Source organism: Hyaena hyaena, unplaced genomic scaffold (genome assembly GCF_003009895.1).
Source record: "Hyaena hyaena isolate Hyena2069 unplaced genomic scaffold, ASM300989v1 scaffold_118, whole genome shotgun sequence".
Classification (NCBI taxonomy): domain Eukaryota; kingdom Metazoa; phylum Chordata; class Mammalia; order Carnivora; family Hyaenidae; genus Hyaena; species Hyaena hyaena.
In genome coordinates this window covers 1,388,878-1,414,413 of record NW_024080751.1, presented here as the reverse complement: position 1 = coordinate 1,414,413, position 25,536 = coordinate 1,388,878, and the positions used below count along the sequence as shown (strand labels likewise).

At 65.3% G+C, this 25,536-nt stretch overlaps 1 protein-coding gene across 1 annotated transcript; it reads right to left on the bottom strand.

The window, feature by feature from the left end:
- Positions 1–15,372: 15,372 nt before the first annotated feature.
- On the bottom strand, positions 15,373–24,567 carry GATA5 (GATA binding protein 5). The gene is made up of 6 exons (XM_039237051.1): positions 23,771–24,567; positions 22,401–22,576; positions 18,040–18,165; positions 17,484–17,571; positions 17,047–17,174; positions 15,373–16,704 (listed from the first exon to the last, which is right to left on the bottom strand). Exons 1-6 carry the CDS (start codon positions 24,285–24,287, stop codon positions 16,549–16,551), a joined length of 1,191 nt encoding a protein of 396 aa, XP_039092982.1. The 5' UTR covers positions 24,288–24,567; the 3' UTR covers positions 15,373–16,548.
- Between the last annotated feature and the right edge of the window lie 969 nt (positions 24,568–25,536).

Here is a 25,536-nt window from a genome sequence, read left to right as displayed (position 1 = left end):
GCGAGGAGATTATGGTTTGCATTTTACGTCTAAGCCTGTGGCCCACTGAGTGAAGTTTCGTGAAGGGCGTGAGGTCCGCGTCTAGGTGCGTTTTCCTGCAGGCGGACGTCCAATGGGTCCCGACCGTTGGTTGAAGAGACGTCTCTGCTCCATTGTGTTGCCTTTGCCCCTTTGTCCAGCGTCAGCCGACTGTGTTCACGGAGCCTGTTTCTGGGCTCTGTTCTGTCCCACTGGTCTGTCCCTTCTTCCTCCGGGACACGGCATCGTGACTGCGGTGGCCTCATGGTGGGACCTGAAGTCGGGGAGCCCCTCCCCCTCTGTTCCTCTGCTGTGTGCGGGGGCTCCTCTGGGTCCGTTGCCTCCTGTCCACCTGCGCGTTGGAACCAGTTTGTGGACATCCATAAAATAACTTGCCGAGATTTGAGTGGGATTGCAGTGACTCTCCCACCCTGACCCCAAACATACTTCCCTGGGACAGGGTGAGGGCCCTGGGGAGGGGAGAGAGGGCCCTGGGGAGGGACAGGGGGGCCTGGGGAGGGACAGGGGGGCCTGGGGAGGGGCAGAGGGGCCTGGGGAGGGGCAGAGGGGCCTGGGGAGGGGCAGGGGGGCCTGGGGAGGGAGCAGAGGGGCCTGGTGAGGGGCAGGGGGGCCTGGAGTCATCTGTCCCCTTTGTAGCCTCAGCTGCTTTCCTGGGACAATGGGGCTCCCAGTCCACCACATGCCACTCCTGAGAATGTTTTATTTGTTCCCATTTTGTAGCTGGAAGGGGCCCAGCCCCCTTAGTCCGTCGACCGGCGGGACGTGGGCTTCGGGAGAGGGTCTGTCCGCAGAGGCCGTCTTGCCCCCGAACCAGTGTCCTGGTCCCTTGGGCAGTGACGCTCACCTGGGGACCCCGCCCCGTTCTGGGCCCTCACCTGACTCCGGGAAGCTGAAGACTTGTTTTTCTGGATGTGACCAGCCCAGCTGCGGCCAATGGCAGCCCTCCGGCCCCGTGTGTCTGCGCAGACGGCCTCAGGCCTCCCCGGGCTGCGGCTGCGGGATTTATCCAGGCACGCCATGGGGACCGTAAATCTCCGCGGGTCGGGATAACTGGGTCCCTGGCTTGGGGGAGGGGGAGGGGCCAGGAGGTGTCCGTGACGGGAGTGATCCCAGCCTTGAGCCGGGCTGTCTAGCGGCGCATCGCAGATAATAAAACTGCATCTTCCCGCGGCGCACAGGGCGGACGTGTCAAACCGCGGCGCGGTAACTGATGCCTCGTGGCCAGGAGTGTCCCGTCAGAAGGCCCGGGTCCAGGCACCACACATCCCGCACACATCATAAAGATACAGTAATGGTACATGTGTCTTTGGAGAAATACTAATACTGTTGTTTTATGAGAGACAAGAGTTGAAAATATTAAAAGTCAGAATTTTATGACCTAAAAAGAAAGTCAGATCATGAGGACGGGGAAGGGAGATCAAAATAGCCGTTGCTGCTGGTGCCGGCGTCCTGACACAGGGCGGGAGGGGCCTCCGACGGACGGGCCTCCGCAGCCCCTCTGTGAACCTGCGGGCGGATGCCGGGAAGGGCCGGTCCTGAGAGTCGGCGGCCTGGAGAGGGGGCTGAGTGCGCCCCGGGCAGGGGAGAGCCCAGGGTCCTCCTGGCTCTGGGCCTGACGGGGGGATGTCCAGCGGCTAGCTTTCAGCCCAGATCTTTCCGGAATGACATTCTCCCAGCTGCCATGTGCTCCCTGTGGGATGGCAGCATGCCACAGTGAGGCTTTACAGCTTCATGTGATGGACCAGCCTGAACAACTTACTGCAAAGGAGCAAATTAAGGGGCCAGGGAAGGGGGCCAGGTGGGTTCCTGCCAGTCCCCCAGCCCTGGGGAACCCGGGGGGCGCTAATGAGTGCCAAAGACGAGTGATGGATTTGTCCCCTTTGGCTGACCCCCACCACTGCCCCGGAATTTGCTCCCCACTCCCCCACCTCCGTCTGCCAGAGACACTGGTGAGCTCTGTTCCCACTTCTTGGGGCCCCCGTGGGGAGGCTCCCTCATGTGCACCTGGGGACCCCCCACACCCGGGGATGGGCTCTTCTAAAACTTTGCTCAGGTTTTTTTCTTTTTAAAGGTGAAATTCCCATGGTTTAAAATTAGCCGTTTTATTTCTTTTTATTATGTTTTTCAGTTTATTTATTTATTTTGAGGGAGAGAGAGAGAATCCCAAGAAGGCCCCACACCCAGTGCAGAGGCTGTTGCAGGATTCGATCCCATGAACCGTGAGATCATGACCTGGGCCTAATCAAGAGCTGGACACTTAGCTGCCCAAGCCACCCAGGGGCCCATAAATGAACCATATAAAGTGAATGGCTCAGTGACGGTCCATCCACAGCCGTGTGTAACCACCCATGTGTCCTGCCCGCACGCTTCCGTCGCACCCAGAGGCCACCCGTACCCACCGGTGGTCACTCCCCCCCTCCCCTGGCCACCACTCTGCTTCCATCTGGGTTGGCCGGTTCTGGACGCCCCCATCCGCAGGACCCTACACTTGGCCTTCGAGTCTGGCTTTTCTGACTCGGCGTCACGCTTGTGAGACTCACGCGGGGTAGCGGCGTCTGTCCCTTCTCGTGGCCAAGTCATACCCCAGCCGTCCGTCACCAGGGGTCTGTTCTGCTGGGTGCTGCTGTACGGCTGGGACACGAACAGCTGAGGTCGTGCTCTCAACTCTTCGGGTAGTTTTCTCCAGACGGAGCCGCGGTTTCCCCTGTCGTTGGCGCTCCTGCCGGTGAGGGGCAGCCGTGCCGGGCGCTGACCGGCGGCTGGCGTGTCGCCGGGTGATTCACTTAATCTGAGGCATCTGGTTTGAAAGGGTTTGACAGACTCGTCCAGCGTGGGACCCCCGCTCACGGGGAGGCCCCCCCGTCTCCTGGCCGGCCCCCTCTGGCCCCGTCCTGGGGACCCTCACCGCCTTCCGCCCCGGAACGCAGCGGACACCTGCATTCCATCGTGAGGGGCAAACGTGGCCTCCTGCAGAATCCACGTGATCCGAGTCCCACTGCGCGCCGCCTCTCTGGCCAGAGCCACGTGCTCGAGGTCCATCCACACCGCTGCTTTCCCGGAGGTCGTTCCTCCCCGCTGAGCAGAGCCCCCTCACACGGGCACTCACCCGGCTGTGCCCCCCACTTCCTTTGGGAGCAGCGTGTCCTGGCCCCTGCACCCCACTTGGCATTTGTGCAGCGAGTAACACATTTGAAATGACAGCAAGTAGCTGTTCACACCTCTGTGTCCTGCTGGCGAGGTGACCCAGGAGGGCAGAAACCACGGCCGTCGGGGGGGCTGGGGAGCAGGAGTGAGCCCAGGGGCCTTTCTCGTGTTGCCAGCCGGACTCTGCCCCGGCTTGGAGTTCACTGCACCCCCGAGGGACACCCCACCCAGCCTCAGCACCAGGGAGGAAGCCAGGTGCCTACGTTCAAAGAAAGCCCCGTGCAGTGGGATAATGAGCACACGCTTCAAACTCTGAGGGGACACAGGACAGTGCACCCACCTAGGATGGGGCCGAGGCCGGTCTGCGGGGCGACGCTGGGAGGGAGCTGCTACAGCTTCAGGACGGCCCCGCGAGTGGGAAGCCCCACCCCCCCTTGCGGGAGCATAGTGGTGGCCACTGCCTTCCTCCCACCGGCACTGGCGGGTCACCCTGGGGCCCGGGGAGCAGCCCCCTGAGCAGGGTTGGGCCGGGAAGGCTGGGCGGGCTCTGGGGGCTCTGGGACGGCCGCCTGCCTGGGGAGGTGTGGCCCCAGGGCCGAGGCCAGAGGCCTGTGTGGTCTGATATGTCCCGTGCTGCTTCCCCAACACGCACGGTTACATAAACGATGATAGCACTTCATAAACATTTTTCTAACATGCGGAATGTCTGACATGAATTTCAGCTATTTTAGAACTAATAAACAGCTGTCAATGTCATGGCCGATGCGGAGCAGAAGCCACAGTGCTTTATGGAAGATCACAGGCACCAGCGACGATCTGTTCTTTAAAGAAACAGAGAGGCTGGGAGGGAAGCTCGGCCTGGTCCTGGAGGTGGAGGCTCTGGGTGCGGGCAGGGAGGCGGGGGTGCCGGGGGCAGGGCCGCGTGGCTGGGGCCCCAGAGCCCAGAGGCGCAGGCCACCTTGGGATGCCTCAGGGCGCTGACGTCCATGTCCGGCCCGGCCAGGGCCTCTGGGGCTGGTGTGCACCGTGCGGGGCGCCTGGCCAGCTGCTCGGCCTTGGGGCCCGAGGCCGGCGCCACAGCGGAGGCCACGCCGAGGCCACAGCGTGCCGAGCCACATGCCTCAGGGCCGTGCTCCACCTGCGTGCGGCGCAGGGCAGCCCCGGACGCCAGGACGCCTGAGCGCCCGTCCCAGTGGGCCACCAGCCCCAGGGGCCTTAGGGCCTCCTGCCCTGGTCTTCCTAGGGGCCCTCCTGTGCTCGGGCTGGGGGCCCCTCGGGGGGTATCAGGGACGCCCAGCGTGAGGCCCCCGTGCTGGCAGCTGTATCCCTGCAGCCCAGGGATCCGAGGGGACGTGCGGGAGCAGGTGCGTGGGGGTTGCCGGGAGACACTGAGACCCCTCTGCCCGCGCGGCTGGGCTGGGTGAACGAATGAGTGCGCGAGGGGGAAGGAGGCCTTTGGCGCTGCCCGCCTGGCTGCCTGACCACTCCCGACCCAGGCGCAGTGACTCGTGGGGCAGGGTCTCCTTCACGCCTGCTGTGGTCCCCGAGGCTGTGCCCTTCCAGCGTGCACGCTCCTGCGCTCCTTCTCAGCGGTCAGTGAGAAGCCAGTCCCCGGCCACTCCCCACAGGCACAACGTGTCTCCCTGAAATCTGTCCCCGACACCAAGGCATGAGGCCCTGCTGATGGAAGATCGTGTCCCTCTCTCTCCTGATTCTCCCGCTTCACTCAAAAGAGAGTCTTCACAGAGACTGGCAAGGCCTCATGACCCTGGCCTCACCCTCTGTGCCTTCTTCCAACCTCCTCGCTCCCCCTCATTCCCTGAGGGGTCCTGCCTCAGGGCCTTTGCACCTGCTGTCTGCTTTTCTCCTTTCCTCCTTCACACATTTTCTGCCCTGCCACCACTCAAATATCCGTTTCAGGATGGGAGGGGCTGGCCGTCTTCAGAGCTGCCTTCTCAGAACCTCAATGGTACTGGCATCTGCTGTGGGTTGAGCTGTGTCTTCCAAAAGATATATTGAAGTCCCGAACGCAGCACATGTGAGTGTGGGCTCATTTGGAATTAGGGTCTTTGCAGATATGGTCAGGTTAAGATGAGGTCGCTAGGCTGGGCGCTGACCCAGCAGCTGGTGTCCTCGTAAAGACCCGTCCCCATGCAGACAAGCACAGGGGAGGAGCCACGGGGAGACGTAGATGGAGATGGGCAGGATGGAGCCACGCGCCCCAGGAGCCTGGGGCCACCAGGAGCCACCACTCTGGCCTCCAGAGACTGGAAGGGGGTAGATTCCTGCTGCGGCCTCAGGAATAAGCACATAATATACAAGTAACACGTAATTCTGAGCAAACTGATAATTGAGGAAATGCAGAATTCCTTCACTGCGCCGTCAGCCTGGGCCAGGGACGCAGCCTCGGGGCTGGGGCGTCCCCTGCTGTGTGCCCCCGGGACCTGTCTGCATCTCATCACCCCCACTCCCGGCCACTCGGCAGCCAGGCCTTCCTGAGCTACTCAGTCTGGCACCTCGGACCCTCCGTCCCCCGAGAGGGGGGCCTCTGAGTCTCCCCTTGAACCTGAGTCAGGTGCCAGCTCAGCCCATTTCCGGGGTCCCGGAGCTCACACCTGGTGGTGATCACCCGGGAGGGTGGCCAACCCTGGCCTGGTTGGGGATTCAGACAGAATGTTCCAGTAAGTGTAGCCCCGGCTTCGGCCTCCTGTCACTGCGAGGCAGAGCCCAGCTGCTCCCTGCTGGCAGGGGCCCGGCCTCCCCAGGGATCTCCCCGAGGTGCTGCCTGGGACCCTCCCCCCCGGGACAATGACACAGGAGACCATGCTCACATGTACGCACCCCGGCTGTGCTCACAAGCCTTGCGGGGAGCCGAGCAGAGAGTGCGGCAGGGGCATACCGCTACGGGGGTCCGCGGGCGCGTCACCGCGAGCCCTGGGCCTCCGTGCCCAAGTGTGGGGGGCAGGGCTGCTGGGAAGGCCGGTGGGCAGCACGGTCATGCCCCCGGCTCCCCGGCCCTTCACGGCCCCCGCTCCATCCCTCTGGGACGTCGTCTGTGCCTTGGCCCCAGAATGCAGACCCCAAGGGCGGTGGGCAGACGAGGGCCTCGGCTGCATGGAGTGGACCATCCTGTGGTCCATCCGGCTGCGGCGGGGCCACGGCCAGCCCACCGTCTGGCCCCACCACCCTCGGCCTCCGGGGCTGCCAGTCCTGCAGTAGTGAGCAGCGCCGAGATAATCAGAAGCACAGAGAGGTTGAGTGGCCTGTCCAGGGCCACAGGGCTGGGATGCGCAGAGCTGGGCCGCGGCCTGAGGGGCTGCTGACCCACGGTGGGGACACGGGGACGGGGACGGGGCAGCTGTGCCTGCAGAGTGCCGAGCGTCTGCACCCGTCCACCCTCCGTGTGCCCCCCCAGCGCTGCCCAGGGTGCGTGGTGGGGGCAGGGCAAGGGGCCCACAGACTACCCCCCGGCGCCTCGCCCTGGGGAGGCCACCACCCTTCCAGAGGGAGACCTGGGAGACGTGCCCGGACACGTGCTCCTCACCCCGGGCGCACGTGAGCCCCGCTGACCGGCCGCGGCAGCCCCAGGGCGATCGGGACTGGCCCTCATGGCGGGCGCCCGGCGGTCCGGCCCGGGGCTCTCATTGGAGAAGGAAGTTCTCCCCTCCCTGCTCCAGGCCCCTTCCTTGTCTGGGGCCATCAGCAGACACCTCTGCCTGGCAGCAGAGCCTGGCACGACCCCCACCCTGCCTGGGTGGCCGGACTGCCCCGGGGTGTCGGCCGGGAGGCCTCATGGAAAACCCACTCTATCTGTCGCTGACAGGGGCCGCGCCGTGGACGGGGGCTCTGTCTGCAGAGGCCTCACCTCCACGTTCCGGCTCAGTCTTCCTCTTTGGGGTCCCAGAGTCCAGCTGGCCCAGCCTCCCGCCTGCAGGGCTCAGTCCGCCGGCACCCACAGGCGCCCACGTGCGCCCAACCACGCCCTGCCTCCTGCCCACCCAGCCCTCCCGCCCTGTGCAGACTGCGGCCTGCAGGCCAGCTTGCGCCACTCGTCCAAGTAGCAAATACACTTGGGCTTCAGCACCCGCCCTTACCTCGGTTTGGGGATGAAGATTGGGGATAAAGCTGCACGGAGCTGTGTCTCCTGTACGGAGCGGCACAGGGCCCCCCAGTCACACATGGCTGCCGAGGACTGGCTGGCCCGGCTGAGCCCCCAGTGAGTGTGCAGAGACCCAGCTCAGGCACCAGAGCCCAGGGGGTCAGTCACATCAGCACCCGCTGCAGTGGTGACGTGCTGAAATGATGGCATTTTGGAAACACGTGGTTAAAATATTATTAAATGCACGGAGCCTGTTTCTTTTCCCTCTCCTGTTATGGCCACTTGCACTTTGAAGTCACGTTCATGGCTGGAGGTATAGCTGTCCGGGACGGCACCCCAGCCCAGGAGGCAGATGCACAGCAAGGAGACAGGTGTGCGACGGGCACATTTCAGGTCGCAGTGACGGCCCCACGGATGTGAACGGGGCGGCTCCCTGAGAGGGAGGTCAGGTTCAGCTCCTTCCAGACGCCGGGCGCCCTGCTCTGCCTGCACGGGGCCCTCGACCCGGCTGAGCAGAGTCCAGGGGCAGCTGCTGACCCACCTTGGGCCAGATGTGGGCCCCTGCCTGCCGGTCTCGGCCTGAGTCTCTTCAGTCTGGGATGGGGAGGAGGAGGCCGTCTGGCTGCCTCCCCAGGATGCCAACACCCAGGAGCCGGGATTGTGAGTTCACGCACTTTGCCGTAAAAGGATCTGGGCCCACGCGGTGGCGCGGGCTGTGGTCTCCGTGGCTGGCAGCAGGGTGAGGGGATCTCTCCTGCGTGGACCCTCTGGGTGGAGGAGAGAGGACGGCGAGGAGGCTCGATGTCCCGGGGCTGCTGTGACGGGGCACCCAGACCTGGGCTCAGGCACCAGGGACGGATTTCCGTGCAGTTCTGGAGGCTGGAAGTCTGAGATCGGGGTGTCCGCACCGCCGGCTCCTTCCGGGGGAGGGTCGGCCCAGGCTTCTCCGCGCTCCCGGGGCGCCATGGCCAGCAGCCCCCGAGCACTGGCTGGTACGCGCAGCGCTGCACCTCCGCCTTCGTTGCCACGTGGGCCTCTCCCTGCGCGTGTCTGTGTCCCAGGGTCCCCTGCCTCTCAGGACACCAGTCACCTTGGATCAGGGCCCCTCCTGATGAGCAACACCTTAACTCAACGCAATTCAATCCACACGCTTGGTGTGGGGGAGGACCCAGCAGCCCCCCGCCTGAACCTAGTGTCCCGCAGGCCCCAAATCTGACCTGTGCTTGAAACTGGTTCAGAGTGGGGCTCGGGACGAAGCTGAGCTGGGGACCCACGGGGTGGGGAGCTCCCTGGACCCAGCGGCCCACAGGGAGGGGAGCTCAGGAGGAGGGCAGGCAAGGAAAGGCTAAGCACGCCAGACCCCCCCCCCCCCCAGGACAGAGATGGTCCGGGAACTGCCCAGCCCTCCCTGACCTGCGGGGGGCCTGGGTCTCAGCAGCTCCAAGGAGGCCCTGCTGTTTTCGTTTTTCCTTGTCTTTGGTCTATAGCTGAATTTAACTGTATAGAGCAATAAATTATGCATCAGGAAAAACATTCCTTGTCCCACAAAGGACGTGGCTGTCCCCGGACGACTGGTGACTCTGAATTAATATTATTTAGTATTTATAACTCCCGCCGGACAGAGCTCACAGATGTTCCTGGGAAATCCTGCCCCTGGTGTATTTTTAGAGCCTATTGTCTGTCCTGACCAGGTTCTCCTGGACTTGCCTCCGCTGAGGAGGGAGCGTGAGAGTCGCCTGAGTCTCAGGGGAGGCCCAGCGGCGCCCAGCCCTCTGTCCACAGACGGGAGTGAGCGCTGGGCCCCTCGGGAGGGGTGCCTGCGTCCATCGGAAGTCCAGCGGCTGCTCCTCCGGGGCTGGTCTTCCTGAACACCTGCTGCCTGCCCACTGCTGAGCCGGGAGCTGGGGACACGCAGCGGGGTCACCAGCACGCGTGTGGGGGCCCCGGGAAGGCTGGTGGGGTGGCGAGTCTCAGGGGCTGGGGCGGACAGCGGGGCCCCGAGGTCGTGGTGGGTGGGGGTGGGGTGGAGGGCATCGAGGGGGCCGTGGAGGGCGCCCGGTGTCCTGAGGATCTGTCAGCAACCCCCTTCTCCCAGGCCCCCAGGGGCTATGCCTCCTTTGGGGGTCACAGAGAGGACTCAGCGAGGGCCCCTTCTCTTCTCCAGGGCAGGGCCAGGACGGGGCGTTCCCGCCTGGTGACGGGGTTGAGACCCTCAGTGCGGGGCTGGCTTCGTGTTTCGGCTGTTGTCCCGTGGCCCATACTCCCCGCAGAGCTGAGCACTTACCCTCCGCCCTGCCTGCTGTCTCCCCGGGGGCCCTGAGGCCTGGGTTTGGGGACCCCCGGGTGGCCCCCCCGGCCTGGCTCCCCCACAAAGGCCTGGTGCTCTAAGTGTCTCTTGGCCTCGGGTGCGTAGATGCACTTTATTAGAGTATTTAACGTCCTCTCTCATTCATAAAATAAACAAGGGAGGTTTATCTGCAAGTGGCTGTGAGCTCCCGCGGACGCCCCGTGGAGCCGAGGCCAGGAAGCCCTCAGAACTTGACCGGGGGGAGGCCGGGCCGGAAGCGCACAGACCTAATATTTTTCTCTGGAAGGCTAGTGGGTCCGGGCCAGAGGGTCTTAAATCTTTCCCAGAAAACCCTGGCGGGGCCGTGGAGGGTCGGCCCAGTGGACAGCACACGCCGCTCAGAGCGCTCTCGATTTAAGGAGGCCGTGTGACTAGGGCTTTCTGTGTTCAGTTTACAAGCTTCGGAAAAGCTCACTATGCTCTCCCTGAACACCCAGCTCCGGGCTGAGCACTGCGGTCCTCGGAGGGGCTCTGTTCCCTGCCTCCACCCTCCTGGATCCCGCCTGAGTGTCAGGGGGGAAGGGGGTCCCCAAAGCCACTCGTCTTGGTGGATCTGGTTCCACAGGCCCCACTGAAGAAACCCCAGCACCGAATATGACCAGAACCGAGGCTCGGGCTGCTGCCTGGAGCCCCCTCCCCCGTTCCCCTCCCCCGCCCTCACCCCAAGAGAGGGAGATGGGCCTGTGGCTGCCACGGCAGAGCTGACCACTGCTGCCCGTTCTCCTGGGGACACCACGTGCAAAGCACTGCATCCCAAGCGCCAGGTCCTCCTGGGCGGCTCAAGTCCAACGATGTGCTTTGTTAGCCTCAAGCTGGTCGGTGCCCTTGGATGACCCAGGGCTTCTCCCTGCCGGGTGGGGGTCGGGGCTCCCTGCTGGCTGGCCCCAGGGTGTGGTCCCTCCTGACCCTCTGTGCATCCCCTCCCCCCACCTCCAGCTTGGATTTGCTGGAAAGAGATTCCTGTAGAAGGGACATGTCTGGGTCCCGGCCCAGGATCAGCCATCCTGACCAACTGGGCTTGAAGGGCTTTTGGTATTTTTTTCAGATTCTTCAGGAAAACTGGTCACTTGCTTGTCCCTGCGGCCTGGCAGGCTCCACCTCTGGAAGCTGTGACCCACAGTCCTTTCCTGCCACCTGCCTGCCTTGCCTTCGTCGGGGGCCCTGAGTGTGGGCCGGTGGGGCCGGGCCCTCCTGAGTCCTCCCTGCCCCCCCCACGATGTCACCCTGAGGGGACACAGCCTCAGGACAGGCCTCTGGGAAAGGGGCGCTGTGGCTATCAGACCACAGGGGACGTGGGGTCAGGGGCAGAGCGGGACATTGTCCCCTCCCTGTGTGTCTCCCCGTGCCTGGCGCGCCCCCTCCCAGCCCCTCCACTCTGCACAGACAGTGGCTTCCTCCTCACTGTCCGAGGACACGGCCCGCTCTGGGTCCGACTTGACCTGCCTCACTCCTGGCCACCAGAACCTCTCAGAGGTCAAGATCAAGGGCGCTGCCCGCCATGCTCTGCGGTCTTCTGCATACTAAAAAACAAAAAATTGCCAGAACGGGGCTTGAAAATTGTGTAATCTCTGAAATGTTTACGTTGCACAACTTGGCACATCTCATATGCAGGAGACACGACTTAGAAAAGATGAATTCGGAGGTCAGATGTGACACCCTTGTACCATCCCCCCCCGGAACCAGAATCCCTGGACTCGGACCACCAGCCCCCATGCCTTCCTGGGGGAGGCCTGCCCCACCCTGTGCTCAGCCAGAGCCTGCCTGGCTCTGAAGGTCCCTGGTGGCCCGGGCGTGGTAACCCCCCCCCCCCCCACCACCCTGGCCAGGCCCTCGGCCCCGCTGTCTGGACTGGCCCTGGCTGTTCAGGGTGGGCAGCAGTGAGTGCTCCATCTGGGGTTCCTAACTGGGGTTCCTGGGGCCCTTTCCCCATGCGCACGGGGCTGTGCCGGTGGAGGGCAGGAGCTGCCGTCTACACGCAGGGCCGCCCTCGCTGGCGCGCCTGCAGGGTCGGGCTGGGGCTGGCTGGGTGCTCCTCTCCACCCCTCCCAGTACTGGGAGCGTGGCCTGCATGGATCACCCCACACAGGTCGCCTTCTGAGAGAGTGCTTCTGGGGTTCTCGCCTCAGCCGGGACCCCTTATCTCACATCCGCCTTTCCGGGGACCCCACCTTAGCCCTTTGTCTACACAATCCCTCCATCACGTAACCCACCCCTCTTCTCGGGCAGGTAGGGGGTCTCCCTCCTGCAAGGGCTGCCCCAGGCAGTGGGGACGGCTGTGCTTGGAGAGGCCTCCCAGCACTGCCCGAGAGAGACGTGGTGGAGGAGGCAGCATCAGAGGGTCTTGGCCCCCGTTAGGTGCACAGAGGAAAGAGCATGTGCAAAGGCCCGGAGGTGAGCCTGGATGCTGGCAAGTGCCCCCCACACCTGAGAGCGGATGCAGGTGTGGGGAAGGGGAGCCCTCAGGTCACAGGGCGGTCAGGGTCCGGGCCAGCCGTGCGGTTGCTGGGGTGTTACCTGGGCCGGGGTACTTGGAGACAAAGAGGAAACAGGCCCAGATTTGCATCATGGAAAATCTGAGCTCTGGGCCACAAGGGGGGGGAGGACGGGCAGCGGGTTGGGGGGCGGGGGGCGAGGAGGGCCCCAGCTGGGGCTCTGCAGAGGCCAAGGGAGCAGCGTCTGGCGGCAGAGGGGTGCAGGTCGAGCGGGCTGTGGCCCCCGCGCAGGGAGCCCGGGTCCCTGTGCGAGCCGAGCTCCTCCTTGGCCGGCCGGCTCGGTGGCGGAGGAGGAGAGCCGTTCGCCAGCGAGGGAAAGGTCCAGACTGCGCAGGGCGTCCCGCCTGAGGCCAGAGCGGAGGCCTGCTCCGGCCTCCTGTCCTCCCGCCCGCCGCCTCCCCGCCCAGGCCCCAGCGCGGCCAGACGCCGTCCACCGGCGGTGCCGAGAGCCCGTTATCAGATAATAAATAAGGCGGCTGGAGCCGTCCGTGTCAACATCTTGGCGGGTGTCACAGGGCATTGGAGGTGGGGGGGCTGCCTGCCACGGCCTCCGAGTGGTCGTCGAGGGCCGGCCGCCCCCACCCCGGCTCCAGCAGGGCTGTGGGGCTCAGCCAGCCCCCTCCCGTTTGGGGCCCGTTCAGCCGCTGCCGAAGGGCATGGGGGAGGAAGGACGGGGACCCCTGGCGCCCGCAGCCTCGCAGTCTCAGGGGCCTCCGGCCTCTCCGGCCTCCATCTGCCGCATGGGGGTCCACCTAGGGGCGGGGACCCCGGCCTCGGCGCCCTCGTTCTGAGTGCCTGTCCACACGGCCTGGACGAGGGCGGTCCCTGGACTGTCACGAGCTGTCCGCGGCTCGTGGGGAAGGGAAGCCGTGAGGCTCCCAAGCCTATGTCCCTTTCCCGGAGACGGCGACCGGCTGTGTTTGGTGGCAGAATGGCCTGTTTTTGATGATGGTGACAGCAGTAACTGTTCTTTCTAAGAAATGTCCTTATTTGGTCAAGTAAAAAGCTGGTACCCTGCACTGCTCGCCCCAAAGAACCACTTTCCCTTCTTAAGGCGCTCCTTCCATTTTCCAGACAAGTACATTAGAGAATTTGCCCCCATTTTTCCACCCCGCCCCCAGAAGTTCTCGGGTCCGCAAGGCTGGGGGGCGGGGCCGGGCCGCGGGGTGGGCGCGGAGGCACCGGGTGAGGCTGCAGCACTAGGGCCTGAGGGACACATGGGCCCCCGGCGTGTGCGCGGGACGCGGTCTTGGCTAAATGCAGCAGCGCTCAGAGAAGCCGGGGAGCAGCCGCCGCGGGGTGTCACCGACCTGGGTCCATCCCAGAGGATGGGCGCGGTCCCCTCTGAGGAGCCCTGCAACCCTGTCCCTGGGGCGACCCTAGGGCTCTAAGTGGGTGGGGGGGACCCCAGCTGAAGAGACTCTGGGTGTCTCCCTTCCTCTGTGTCCTCAGCTCCGCCGGCCTCGAGGCGCCCAGGACGGACCCCGGGGGGGCTCAGCCCAGTGCAGGGACAGCTGCAGGGGCAGGTGACGGGAGTGGCGCGCGCGGCCAGGCAGTGCGGACGGAGCGGCCCTTCTTTCTGTCCTGTGGCTCCGATAAGCGGCCGGGCCGCCCACGCCCGCCGGCCTCCCGGCCCATCCGGTGGTTTCTGGCCAGCCAGGCGGAGCCGAAGGGGACTGGCAGGAGGAAGTGCCCCGGGAAGGGGGTGCTGGTGGCTATATTAAGGCTCCGGGTCCGACAGCTTCCGGCCCTGGAGGGGCACTGGGGGGAAAGGCTCAAATTAGCAGCAACACCCATGCCCAGGGGTAGGGTGCTCAGCCTCCTCATCCCGGCACGACACATTTAACAATGACAGACACAGAAGAGATTGTTTCTTCCTTCCCTCGTTGTCAACCCCTCTTCCTGTGGAGGAGCCCTGTTCGTGGGCAGGGCGCCGGGGGCGGGGGCATCCAGCCCCTCCTCCTCTCCGTGAGGGCCTACCTTTCCTACGGCGAACACCTCCAGGAAGCCTCCTTGGGTTGGAGAGGGTAGAACACTGGCCCCGATTCGGGGACCTCCAGGCCTGGACCAGCCACACACGTGTGTGGATCACCTGGCCACAGGCACCCTCCTCGACCTACAGATGGGGAAACTGAGGCTCCGACGAAAGCCACTGGGCTCCCAAGCGGTAGCATGCTGGGTGAGGACGCCGTGCTGTCCCCTCCAAGCCCAGGCCCCCGTGTGGGTCCCGCAGTGGCCGGGTGCCTTGTGCTCCGAGCCCTTGTCTCCTTCTTCAGAGAAGGGGGGGCCCGCAGCAGCCCCCTCGCAGGGGGAAGGGCCACCAACCGTACTGCACAGGGTGGAGCACAGCGCGAGCCCAGAGGGGGTCCTCGAGGGCGCTCTGCGGCCTCCCACGCCTCCTGCCCTCCGGGGCCTGTTCCCTCACCCGGAGCCGGGGCGCCCCCGCCCCTCAGCGGCCCCGGAGGGTGGACATTGCCCTCCGCACAGCTGCCTGGGGCTGAGAAGGTCGAGCATGGTGTTGCCACTTGGTTCTTGCAAAATAACGGTCAGGGTCTCTGGCTCAGGACCCCGCACGTGGTCCGGGGCGGGGGGAGGTGGGAAGGGGCACTGCCCTGGCCAGCTGGGCGGCTCCTCACCTCTCTGCCTCACCAGCTCACTCGTGAGTGGCCTCCTGAGAAGGGCAGCCTGGGGCTTGTGAGCACAGAGACGCGATGGCTGCAGAACAGGGGCGTCCTGTCCGGGCTGAGCCCCATCTGCTGGCCCGTCCGCACACAGGCAGCCTGCCTGCAGGTGCCGCTCCGTGGCACGCTCACGTGTGGCACACTCACGTGTGGCACTCACACGGTGAGAGGCGGCAGCGCCTGGCCTGCCGGCTGCACCCCGGTCAGAAGCACCAGACCTACGTGGGCACACGGGGGCTGCCAGCGCCCCAAACCTGTGCGTGGCCCCTATGCCCTGACCGCAGCCCAGAGCGGCAGCACGTGGCGGGGCCTCAGGCCTGAGTCCCCCGACCGCGCAGCGATGACTTCTCGACGTGCGGGCCCAGCGTCCCTCTCCCGTGCGGGTGGTCGACCTCGAAGGCACTCTGGGCCAGTGAGGTAGCGGGTCAACACACAGAGACAAGTGTCCAGCAGACCCGAGTGAGGTGGACCCCGCCTCGCGGGCAGGACCAGGCTGGGAAATCCCACAGGCGACAGCAAAAGGAATGCAAAACCAACATCTTTATTTTATACTTTTACTCATGGCACCATTTGTCTTATAAAAAAAAGACAAGACAACATCACGTGTAAATTGTGCTGCTTGAACTTGGGCTATAGCCTCACGATGAACGCACACGTTCTGGAAGCTGACGCCACCGACCACGGGTTTCAAATACAAAAGACGGGCTTTGACCAGCGTGGCACAGTGGCTGCTCCTGCGGGCTCGCCACGTTTGCTGGCGAAAGGCATCAACGGAGCAGAAAGGACGCGCCCTGCGGCAGGCGTGCGCCCTCCCCTGCATGCCTATGGCCTCCCCGACACCAGCTGTTGCTAGGCATTCGGGTCCCTCGGGCACAGCTCCCGTAGCCGGCTTGACCAACTAATGTACCCCCGTCCTGGGAGGGGAGGGCTTCTGTAGGCAAAGGGCGTCAGTAAGGGTTCCCTGGGGACAAGCCACGCTGGGATGGTCTGAGGTAAGCCAGCGTGTGTGCTCACTCCTCCGCCAGCACTGACAGCGCCTGTGGGTCAGCACGGGGCCCCAGGTCCTTCACTCTCAGTCGTGATACACAGATTCATTCAGGATGGGCCTTTACTGTTCCCTCTGGGGAAACCACCCCAATAAATACACAAGTGGATGACGACTGTGGTGCGAATGGCTTGCCCTTGGGGTGGCGTCCTGGCACAGTGCACAGCCTGCACATCTGTCCCTAGCGGTCCTTCACTCACAGGAGGGAAAATCCTCTGTGCTGTGTCTTTACCCATCACATGTGAGAAAAGGGACAGATCGGGCTCGAGGAGGTCCCATGTCCGGCGGGTCCCCTCATTCACGTTGGCTGCCTGACCTCGGCCATTTCACTGGTGATCCTGATTTTACAGTAGGAGGTGGGGTGTTTTCCAACTTCTGCTGTATGTCAATACGGCGATGGCACAGGTGGGCGAGAGAGCTGCTGGCAACGGGCACCCCTGGTCAGCCCTGGCTGCAGTGGCCCAGGCAGAGTGCCACACAGCATTTGGGGGAGTCCCCTGCGGCCTGCAGGGGAGTTCAAGGCCTCCTCATCGGCCTACTGGGGTCCGACTGCCATCTGTACAGAAGACCTCCCCGCCGTGGAGGCCCAGCACCTCGAGGTCCCGCCGGCTCATCTCTCCCGGCGGGTGGGCCTGGTGGTCTCCCTCTGCTGTGCTGGAGCCTAGCAGGCAGTGAGGTGGGTCCGACGGGTACCCGAGCACCTAGGCCAAGGCCAGTGCACACCAGGCCTCCTGGCGCAGGGCCCCGCCCAGGCCGGCCTGGGGGCCCAGGGCTGCAGAGGGGAAGGCAAAGTCCTCGGGCTCGAACTTGAACTCCACGTGGCTGGGAGCCAGGGGGTCGTCCACCCGGGCAGAGGCCTGCAGAGAACAGGGGAAGCATGGGAATGCAGGCATGGCCGGTTGGCCTCGCTTGGGTTAGGGAGCCCCCACGACCAGGGCGTTTGCCTTGAGGGACCTCCTGAGACCCTGGAAGAGGCCGGGAGGCCCTGTGTGACAGACAGGGTAACAGAAACAGGGTGTTCGGCCTGGGGTCTGCCGTAGGCCACCTGTTGGTACCCACGGCCAGCGGTGTGCCCGACCCTGAGCTCCTTCCTGGGAGAGGCCCTTGGGGGCGCTGACGGGGGTCTGAGCTGCTCAGGGAGTCCGGGTTCCCTGCAGAGGCGCCAGCTCTGCGACCCCCGTTCCGCATCACTGTCTTACCTGGGAGGGGACGCTGGACCCCGGGCATGAAGGGGATGCCAGGCTGGAGTTGGGTTTCAGAGTGGCTGTGGAGCTCTCAGGGTCCGGGACAGTGGGCGGGGAGGCTGTGGGGTTCCCTGTGCTGCATCCTGGAAGGTGGGGCACACCAGCCGCACTGGTCACTGAAGGGGTCGAGGGACCGGGTGTGGCCCCCTCAATCTGCAGTGCTGACCCTCGGCTGGTGGGCTCCCACCCCCGGCCCCTCCCCAGCCTGGGTGGGTCCCGGGGCAGAGTCAGGGGTATTTGTACTTTGGGACAATGATGCTTGAACTAAACATGCAAATCTCTGGTGGCGGAAACTTGCGGCACTCAAAGCGACTCCGCGGGGCACATGCGTGCCCGCAGGAGGGCTGGGGACTGGGCCCCCCTGGCGCCCCGTGGGCCCTGGCCCCTCACACCTGAAGAGCCCTTGGTCTTCACAACGTTCTTGGGCTTGCGTTTCCGCGTCTGGATGTTTTCCTTCTTCATCGCCAGGGGCCGCGGCACCTGGGAGGGCAGGCAGGGGTAGGCGACTGGTGAGCTTCTGGGCCTGGGCTTGGGGCCTTCCTCCCGGCAAGGCCGGTAAGAGCCAGTCCAGGCCCGAACCCCCAGGGCTGTAGGGGCCAGGAGGCCACACCAGGGGACCTAGCCCCGTCCCAGGTTGAATGGCTGCAGGCTTGCCGCAGCGACGCTGAGTCTCAGCAGGCCCATCTGTGAAAAGGGCCCAAGAGCAACAGCACAGGCTTGGTGCCCGCAGTCAGTGGGGGCCTCGCACGGTAAACGCGTTCAGCCCGGATCTGCCTCCTGCCTCCCCAGGGCCCCGCCCACCCAGTCCACCTGCGCGGCTCCGCCCACCCTGCCCCACTCACCCGGCCCCTGGCCCACCGTGTCCGTGCCTCACCCCGCCACTTGCCCCTCCCACAAGCGTGGCCCGCTGCACCCCTCAGTCCTCACCCCCCTCCTGGGTCTGCTCACCCCATGCAGCTTCATGTACAGACCACAGGCATTGCACACCGGCTCGCCGTCCGCATTGCGCCGCCACAGCGTGGTGTTGGTTGTGTGGCAGTTGGTGCAGCAGAGGCCGGCCCGGCGGGATGAGGACTGTGGATGGGGGAGGCCGGTGTCAGCAGGGGGGGGGGGCGGCTGCTGCACCGCCCAGGGGGGTGCAGGCTGGCCACAGCCCCTGCCGGACGGTGGACGCTCTGAGACCGGAGCGCTGTACCCCAAGCCAGCCAGGGCCCGCCCGAGTCTCTCCCTGGGAGGCGGAGGCCACATCCTGACTGTCTAGAAAGCAGCTGCTTTCACTGGACACGATCTGAGTTTCCGTTCCCTGCCCCGTCCCTCTCTTCCATCTGCCTCTCGGTGCCAGGAGTGAAGCGCACAGGGGGCGCCCTGCTGCGCACCCTGGCCCCGGGTCCCAAGCCCCGACAGTCCCTCCACCTTCCTGGCATGGGGGTAGGGCTTCGGACCCGGCCCAGGCTGCCTCCTTAGCAAAAACATGTAACAGGACAGCGGTTAGATGTGAACTTCAGATAAGCAGCAGACGTGTGCAGAAGGGCCTCCGCGCGCTATTTGGGACACACTCACACTAAAATGCTAGTCGCTGTTTATGTGAAATTCACATTTGACGGAGTGTCTTGTGTGTTATCTGGTGACCCTGAACTACCCCTTCGGGCTGCACGAGGTCCCCGCCTCCCGTGCCTTCGCTCTCCCGTCCAGCTGCTCCCCTGCAGCTCATGCGGCCTTCCCGCCGTCACTGAAAGGCAGGAGTCGGCTGCGCTCTCCTTGGGCCGTCATGCCCCTCGTACTGGATCCTCCTGTAGAAACACTCCCGCCTTCGGGGCGCCTGGGGGGCTCAGCCGGTTGAGCGCCTGATTTCAGCTCAGGTCATGATCTCACAGTTCGTGAGTTCAAGCCCCACATCAGGCTCACTGCTGTCAGCCTGTCAGCTTGAAGCCTGCTTCGGATCCTCTGTACCCCTCTCTGCCCCTCCCCCACTTGCACTCTCCCCCCCGCCCCCCCACCAAAAGAAAAGGAAACAGTCCCACTGGGGCAAAAAAGGTGCCAATGCCAGGCATTGACCGCCGGCGCGGGTCTTCAGCAGCGCTCACGTGTACACGCCCGGGCTCGCCCGCACCTCCCACGAGCGCCCCCACAGTCGCCTGTGCGTCTTGCAAGAAGAGGAGGCTTGGGTGCCAGCGCTGCAGCTGCCCCCTCACGTGTGCCCCCCACGTGTGCCCCCCTACAAGTGTGGAAACAACTGCACAGGTGGAACTCGATGCCGTGTGTGGGTGCACGTGTGTGCGTGTGCGCGTGTGCGTGTGTGTGTAGAAAACAGCCCAGGAAGTTCAGGAGCAATCTATCCTAGGAGCACAAAGGAAAAATCTGGAACCTGGATTAAGGAGTGAATATTTTCTTAGTGAACATAAATTAAAATTAAGAAAAAAGGGGAAAAAAGGACCTGGAAAAAAATTAAAAACGTTTGCTTATTTATATTTTCCTCTCCCCTCATCAGGGGCACCGAAGCTCAGAGCCGCCGAGGGGCCGGGTGGACAGAACCGCCTCCCTCAGCCGAGCGCTCTGCGGGGACCCGTCCCCGGTGCCGTCCCGACCCCGGCAGACACCCGGAGCCTGCGTCCCTCCTCGCTGCCGGGCCTCCGCTGGCTGCATTTTGTTTTTCCTTTTCGGTCTGTTCTTTTCAAAAGAAGTTAAACTTCAAAGGCTGCTGGCTGCGGCAGCTCCAGGCTCCGCACACGTCTGTCTCATTCAAGCAAAGAAATCAGGGAGCTGGGGCGGAGCCAGGGCGGCAGGGAGGGGTGAGGCCAGTGCGGCCGGGAGGGCTGCTGGGCAGGGAGGGGTGAGGCCAGCGTGTCCAGGAAAAAACACTTTTGAAAGTAAGTAATGGGCGAAACTTGCAAAAAGTGGTACAGCGGGTGGAGCGGTGGCCCGACTTTAAATGGGTCCTCTCATCTCACTCTCAGAAAAGGACACTTAACCTGATAAAGTGTGTTCCTTGCTGACCAAGGGCGAACGATGCCGGGGATGAGCCTGCGGGGGGCCGGCGTGCCAGAGGACAGGCAGGGGCCACGCAGGAAGGACAACCTGGGGTCCTCAGTCAAGGTCGAAGGATGTGGGGGCCCCCTCAGCACTGGCCCCTTCCTGGAGCAGACACCCTCGCCCTCTGGCCTTGGCCGCCTGGCTCTGACGTTCGGGGAGGGGGGGGTCACGGGCTCTCGAGCATGTGGCCGCACAAGCAGGCCCACAGGGGTCTACAGAGTCACCTCAACCCTCCCACCCGCTAGTCCACACTGACAGAGGCCACAGGGAAGAGGTTCGAGCGTCACTAAGGATGCGCTCAGGATGCAAAGGGCAGAAAAGATACAAACTCCTGTAGGGGCCGGGGGGGGGCAGGGGGGCCGCACGCTGGTTACTGTCACATTCCTGTGCTGTTGGTGGCAAGCTTCTAGAACTTTTGTAATGATTTAAAAGAAGGTTAGGACAATTCTCTCCGGGGGCGTCGGTTCTGGCCACACAGGAGGGAGAGTGAGGCACCGAGCAGGGGCGAGTCTGCAGTGACTGGCCCGGCCCTGCCACGGCTGCTCTGGGGACCGGGCTCTGGTCCCAGCACTGGGAATCTCCGAGTTTCCACACAGCCGGGCCCCTCCAGTGGGGCCTCCCTCCCTGAGGGCCAGGCAAGAGCCCAGAAACGAGTTAGAGCCAACCCTGGGGAGCCGGCTCGGAGGAGACGCAGGAGCGGGGCCCTCGAGAAGCACCCCCTGACCAGCAAGCCCTTCCTGGGCCGCCTCACACTCCCATCTGCTCATGCCTGCCCGAGGAGGTGACCAGGCACCCACCCTCTGAGCCCGGCCGCCTTGGGGGTAGGAGAAAGGGATTCTTCACCCCACAAAGTGCCACTGAAGCAAATTATTCCTTGTGCCCCACACCAGGCCCCAGAGGCCTCCCCAGCCCTGAGCTGGCCAAGGCCTGTCCAAGTGCCCCACCTAAAGTAATCTTCACAACACAGTGGGGGGCCGTGTGTGCAGGGGCCAGAAGACCCGAGGTGGGGTCGGCGGGTTCACGGGGAGCACACGGGCAGACAGGCCTCAGAACCCAGGCGCTTCTGCGGGCTGCCAGGGGCATCACTACCCTCTGGGCGGCTCTGAGCCCTGGGGGCCTCATGAGTGCCTCCATGCCTCGAGGGTGGCCTGTGCCTGCTGACCCCCACGTCAGGAACTTTCTGCTGGGTGGTGAGCCCTGGGAGGGTGGGGGGCAAAGGCAGGGAGGTCCCCAACCTTCTCTTGCTGTTTACCAGTGTGTCCCCGCCCCCCTCCCACCCGGGGGAGAAGGGACGGAGCAGAGGGAGAGGCCGGCCTGCTCCTTGGGAGTTGGGGGGGGCGGTCCCCCAGGACACCTCTGCTTTAGCCTCAGTTTCCCCATCCGTGAGGGCCACACCAGATGCCATGCCAGTGCTGTACATGTGGGGGGGGGTGGAGCATGATCACAGGGCAGGAATATAAGCGAGCGAGTGATATAGATTCTGAGGTACCGCCTCCTTGGGCGCAGGGGAGCTGGGGGGCCGCAGAGCCCCAAACTCCAGGCTGGAACAGGGAGAGAAAAACAGTGGCTTCCCCCAAACCGCCTGGGTCGGTGCTGCCTCCTGCCTCCCTGGTCTGGGGCCTCCACAGCCCGGGTTTGGGTTTCCAGCGAAGGCCTCCGCTGCTGAGCACCAGGCAGTCCAGGCCGGCGACCACGGCCGCCGGGGACAGGCCCCCCACCCGCCTCCGACGCGCGGGAACCGGCTGAGCGGCCACGACAGGGCTGAGACCAGCATTCGACCAAAGGCTCGGCATCCAAGAAACAGCCAGGCCCGGACCTCGGACCAGGAGCCTCCACGGCCTCACTGACTTGGGCTGCAGACAGAGGCGCAGGACGCCTCAAGCATCCAAGCGAGCCCGGGAGACGGGGGACAGTAAGTGCCGGGGCCCCTCACGCGGCCTCCGGACCCTCTGCGCCCCGCCCTGCGCGCAGCCGCACACCAGGAAACACCAGAAGTGCAGACAAGCTTCGCACATGGAACCACCACAGGCCCGGCCTCGGGGAGAACGTGCTCCCCAAGTGCAGGCACCCAGGGGCCCCTCCTGCGTCGGGTCTCAACGTCCGGCCGCAAAGCAACCACCTTTCTCCAAACCCCACTTCCGGGCCGAGTCACCGGGAGGCCCGGGGAGCTGGGGCAGCCTAGCCCAGCGCGCACACGGGGGCAGGGCCCGTGGTGGTCCTGGGCCTCGGCACCCAGGCTCCCGCGGGACACCAGCTGGGCCCCTGCGCGCGGCACTCACCAGGCGCTTCTGTGGGCGCACGAGCGGCCGGTTGACTCCGTTCATCTTGTGGTAGAGGCCGCAGGCGTTGCACAGGTAGTGGCCGGTGCCGTCGCGGCGCCACAGCGGTGTGGACAGGGCCCCACAGTTGACACACTCGCGACCCTCGCTGGGGAGCTCCTCCAGGACGTCTGGCGCTGCAGGGACAGGCAGCCGGTCGTGGGCCGAGGCGCGGCCGCTCCCCGGGGCCCTGCATCGGCTGTGTTTTCCCTTTCTGTGTACGCGGACTTTGCTTTCGTTTTATCTGAACCTTTATTTTATCTAATTTTACTTTAAACCTTAACTTTACAAACCATAAAGTTTATGCCAGGTTAGAAGACAAGCTGGTTGGGGTTGCCTTGTGGGGTGAGGGAAGATAAATAAGTCAGACCCCCCCCAGGGGGCAACGGAATTGTTCCCCTTAGAACCGAGGTATCATTTTGATCCCCTGGGGAGGTGGGATCCTCTGCACTGGCGGAGGGAGGTGGCCCCAGGGCCTTGGCCTCTGCAAAATGGGATGTTCGCAAGGGGCGTTGGGGGGGGGGGGCTGAGTGGATGGGGTCACCCGCAGAGCCCACAGAGCCTGCCTTTCCTGTGGGCTCCGCTGTGGTGAGACCGCTGCTGGGCCGGCAGCGCACAAGGCAGAGGTCCCCGGCTCCCTCCCCGGCCCGGGCGCCCTGTGGGGACAGGGTGGGGATCAGTCCTGCGGGGGGCGGGGGCGCCGGCGAGGTGACCCGCTTCCTGCGCCTCGGAGCAAGCGGGGACCCAGGGCAGCTAAGGGTGGGCCTGCGAGGCCGCACCGGCGGGCAGGGCAGCCGAGGGGCTTCCCGCCTGCGCCAAACACAGACGTGGGCAGGCAGCAGTGGTGAGAAAGTGTGGGTGGCGGCGGCTCGGCTCCTCCAAAACCGGGTGGAGCAAATCTCTGCCTTAGGGGCCTGGAATCCGATTATCCAACTTTACACCCCCCCCGGGGGGGGGGCAATTGAAGCCAGGTCTCAGATTAGAATATGTAAGCATTCCAGAACAGAGAGGAGCGGGCGGCTTACTGAAATAACCCAGTATTCTGAATTTTTAAAACCGCTTAGAGACTTCTCATAATAGTCTATGAGGTGGGTTCAGCTGGCACCACCCAGAAGGTTGGGTTCAGATGAATGGAAGATGGAAGAACTTTCTTACTGGTGTGTAAGAGCCCAGGACGGTTGTTTTCGTCTCAGGGTGGGTGACATTGTGGCTGACGTCGTATTCTGCCCGAGTTTACTGTCCCCGCAGTTCTGGGCCTGGCGAGGGGCCTTGGCAGGGTGCGGGACTGCTCCCCGTACGTCCAGCACCCAGCACCCCAGGGTCACACTCACCGAAGGTGGCTCTGCGGCCCTGGAGGCCGTGCAGGACGCTGCCTTCGAAGGGTCCGGTGGTCCAGGTCGGGGCCACCTCGGCGCTCACGTAGGCGGGGTACGCGGCGGGGTAGGTCGCGCCCACCGGCCGCCCCAGCGGGGCCGGGTACTGCTCTCGCGCCAGCAGCGCGCCCTGGTAGGCGCCACCCTCCCGAGTCCCCGCGCCCCCGCTGCCTGGTCCCGGGGGGCTGTGCCGAAAGGGGCAGGCGGTGGCCCCGGGCGGCTGGGCGGCCGGCGGGTGCGAGCTGCCCGAGCCGAAGGCTGAGGAGTCTGCGGCCGCCTGCGCCCAGCCGGGGTGCGCGCCCAGCCCGGGGGCCTGGGGGCCCGGCTCGCACGCCGGCAGGTAGGGCAGCATGGCGGGGACGCGCGCGGGCGGCACGAACACCGGGGAGCCGGCGCCTGGCGCGCGCAGAAAGGCGCCCGAGTCGGCGTAGGCGGCCTGGCCGGGGCTCGGGGCCAGCGCCAGGCTCTGGTACATCTTCCCCGACGCGGCCCGGACCTGCAGGGAAGAGGACGGCCGTCGAGTCCCCGGCCGCTGCGCACCCCTCCGCGCCCTCGCTCCGCAGGGCGGCGGGGTCAGCACGGCGGGGCGCGGGTGGCCGCGAGCGGCCGGCGCAGCGAGACCGCCCAGCTCAGCTCCTCCACCGCCCGGCCTCGGAGCTTCCCGGGGTGCGCCCGACAGGGGCCGGGCGCGGGAAGGTCGGGGGGGCGCCGCGCTGGGAGGGGCGCCGGGCCCGCTGGGGCGCTCACGGGCTGGGGGCGAGGAGCGGAGGGCGCGGTGGTCTGGGCCGGCGGGCGACAGGCGGGCCGCAGACTGGGAGCCCGGGCCGCGCGGCCCCGCAGGGAATCCCGGGCGCCCCGCCGCCCCGCTCGGCCCGCCCCGCCGCCCCTCCCTCCTTTCCCCTCCGGTCCTGTCCCCTCCCCTCTTCCCTCCCCTCCCCTCCCTTCCCGCGGGGTCAGCGCTGGGGCTGCGGCCCGGCGCCACGTGACCCGGGCAGGCCGGCTCGCCGGGCCCGGCGGGAAAGGGACCCGGGCGCGCGGGGCGCGCGGGGCGCCCGGCGCCCAGTCCCAGCTGCAGCGGGCGGCGGGAACCGGCCGGCGCTCGCTGGGGCGCCCGGCCAGCTGGGACGCAGAGAGGCCCCCAGATCTGTTCGGGGGATTCCCGGACCCCCACCCCTCCCTCGTCGCCAACCCGGCTCCCACCGAGGCTGGCCTGGCGTCTGTTTGGGTCCCTGCGGACGAGTCGGAGAGCCTGGCCCCCGCCCGCGCTCGCTCGGCCGCAGGGCCCTGTCTCCGCACCGGACTCGCGGCGCGGCGCCAGGCTCCGGCTTCCACGCGACGCCCAGCTCGCCGTCCCTGGGCTCCACCGCGTGGCCGAGCCCCCTGCCCCCAGCCGAGTCCAGCGGGATGGACTCAGTTTCCTCAGTTTCTAGCCGGCCCCCCCCAATCCCAGCCGGGCTGCAGGATGGGTGGGGGCAGACCGAGGGGGAGGCAGGCGCTGCCGCAAGTGCTCCTCACCTGGCCCCCAGGTGGGATGTTCTCTGGGCCCAGGCGGTGGGGTGGGGAGCGGGGCCTCCAGAAGATCTCTTCCGGGATCCAGAAGTGTGGGATGGCTGGGAGGCCACCTGGGTCACGGAGGTGCCCCTTGGCACTCCCTGGGTGGGCCCCAAGGTGGCAGCACTGTGGCAGAGACCGCCTTTCCTTCAGCTTCCTGACGGATGCCCCAG

Bases quoted from the DNA above. Each gene is read 5' to 3' on its own strand.
- GATA5 (XM_039237051.1), bottom strand. From the start codon at position 24,287: ATGTACCAGAGCCTGGCGCTGGCCCCGAGCCCCGGCCAGGCCGCCTAC. The intron at 22,577-23,770 runs GTGAGTGTGACC...CTGTCCCTGCAG, and splicing joins GGGCCGCAGAGCCACCTTCG to CGCCAGACGTCCTGGAGGAG. The intron at 16,705-17,046 runs GTAAGACAGTGA...TGTTCTCTGCAG, and splicing joins GGTCCAGCGTCCCCTCCCAG to GCCTCTGCCCGGGTGGACGA.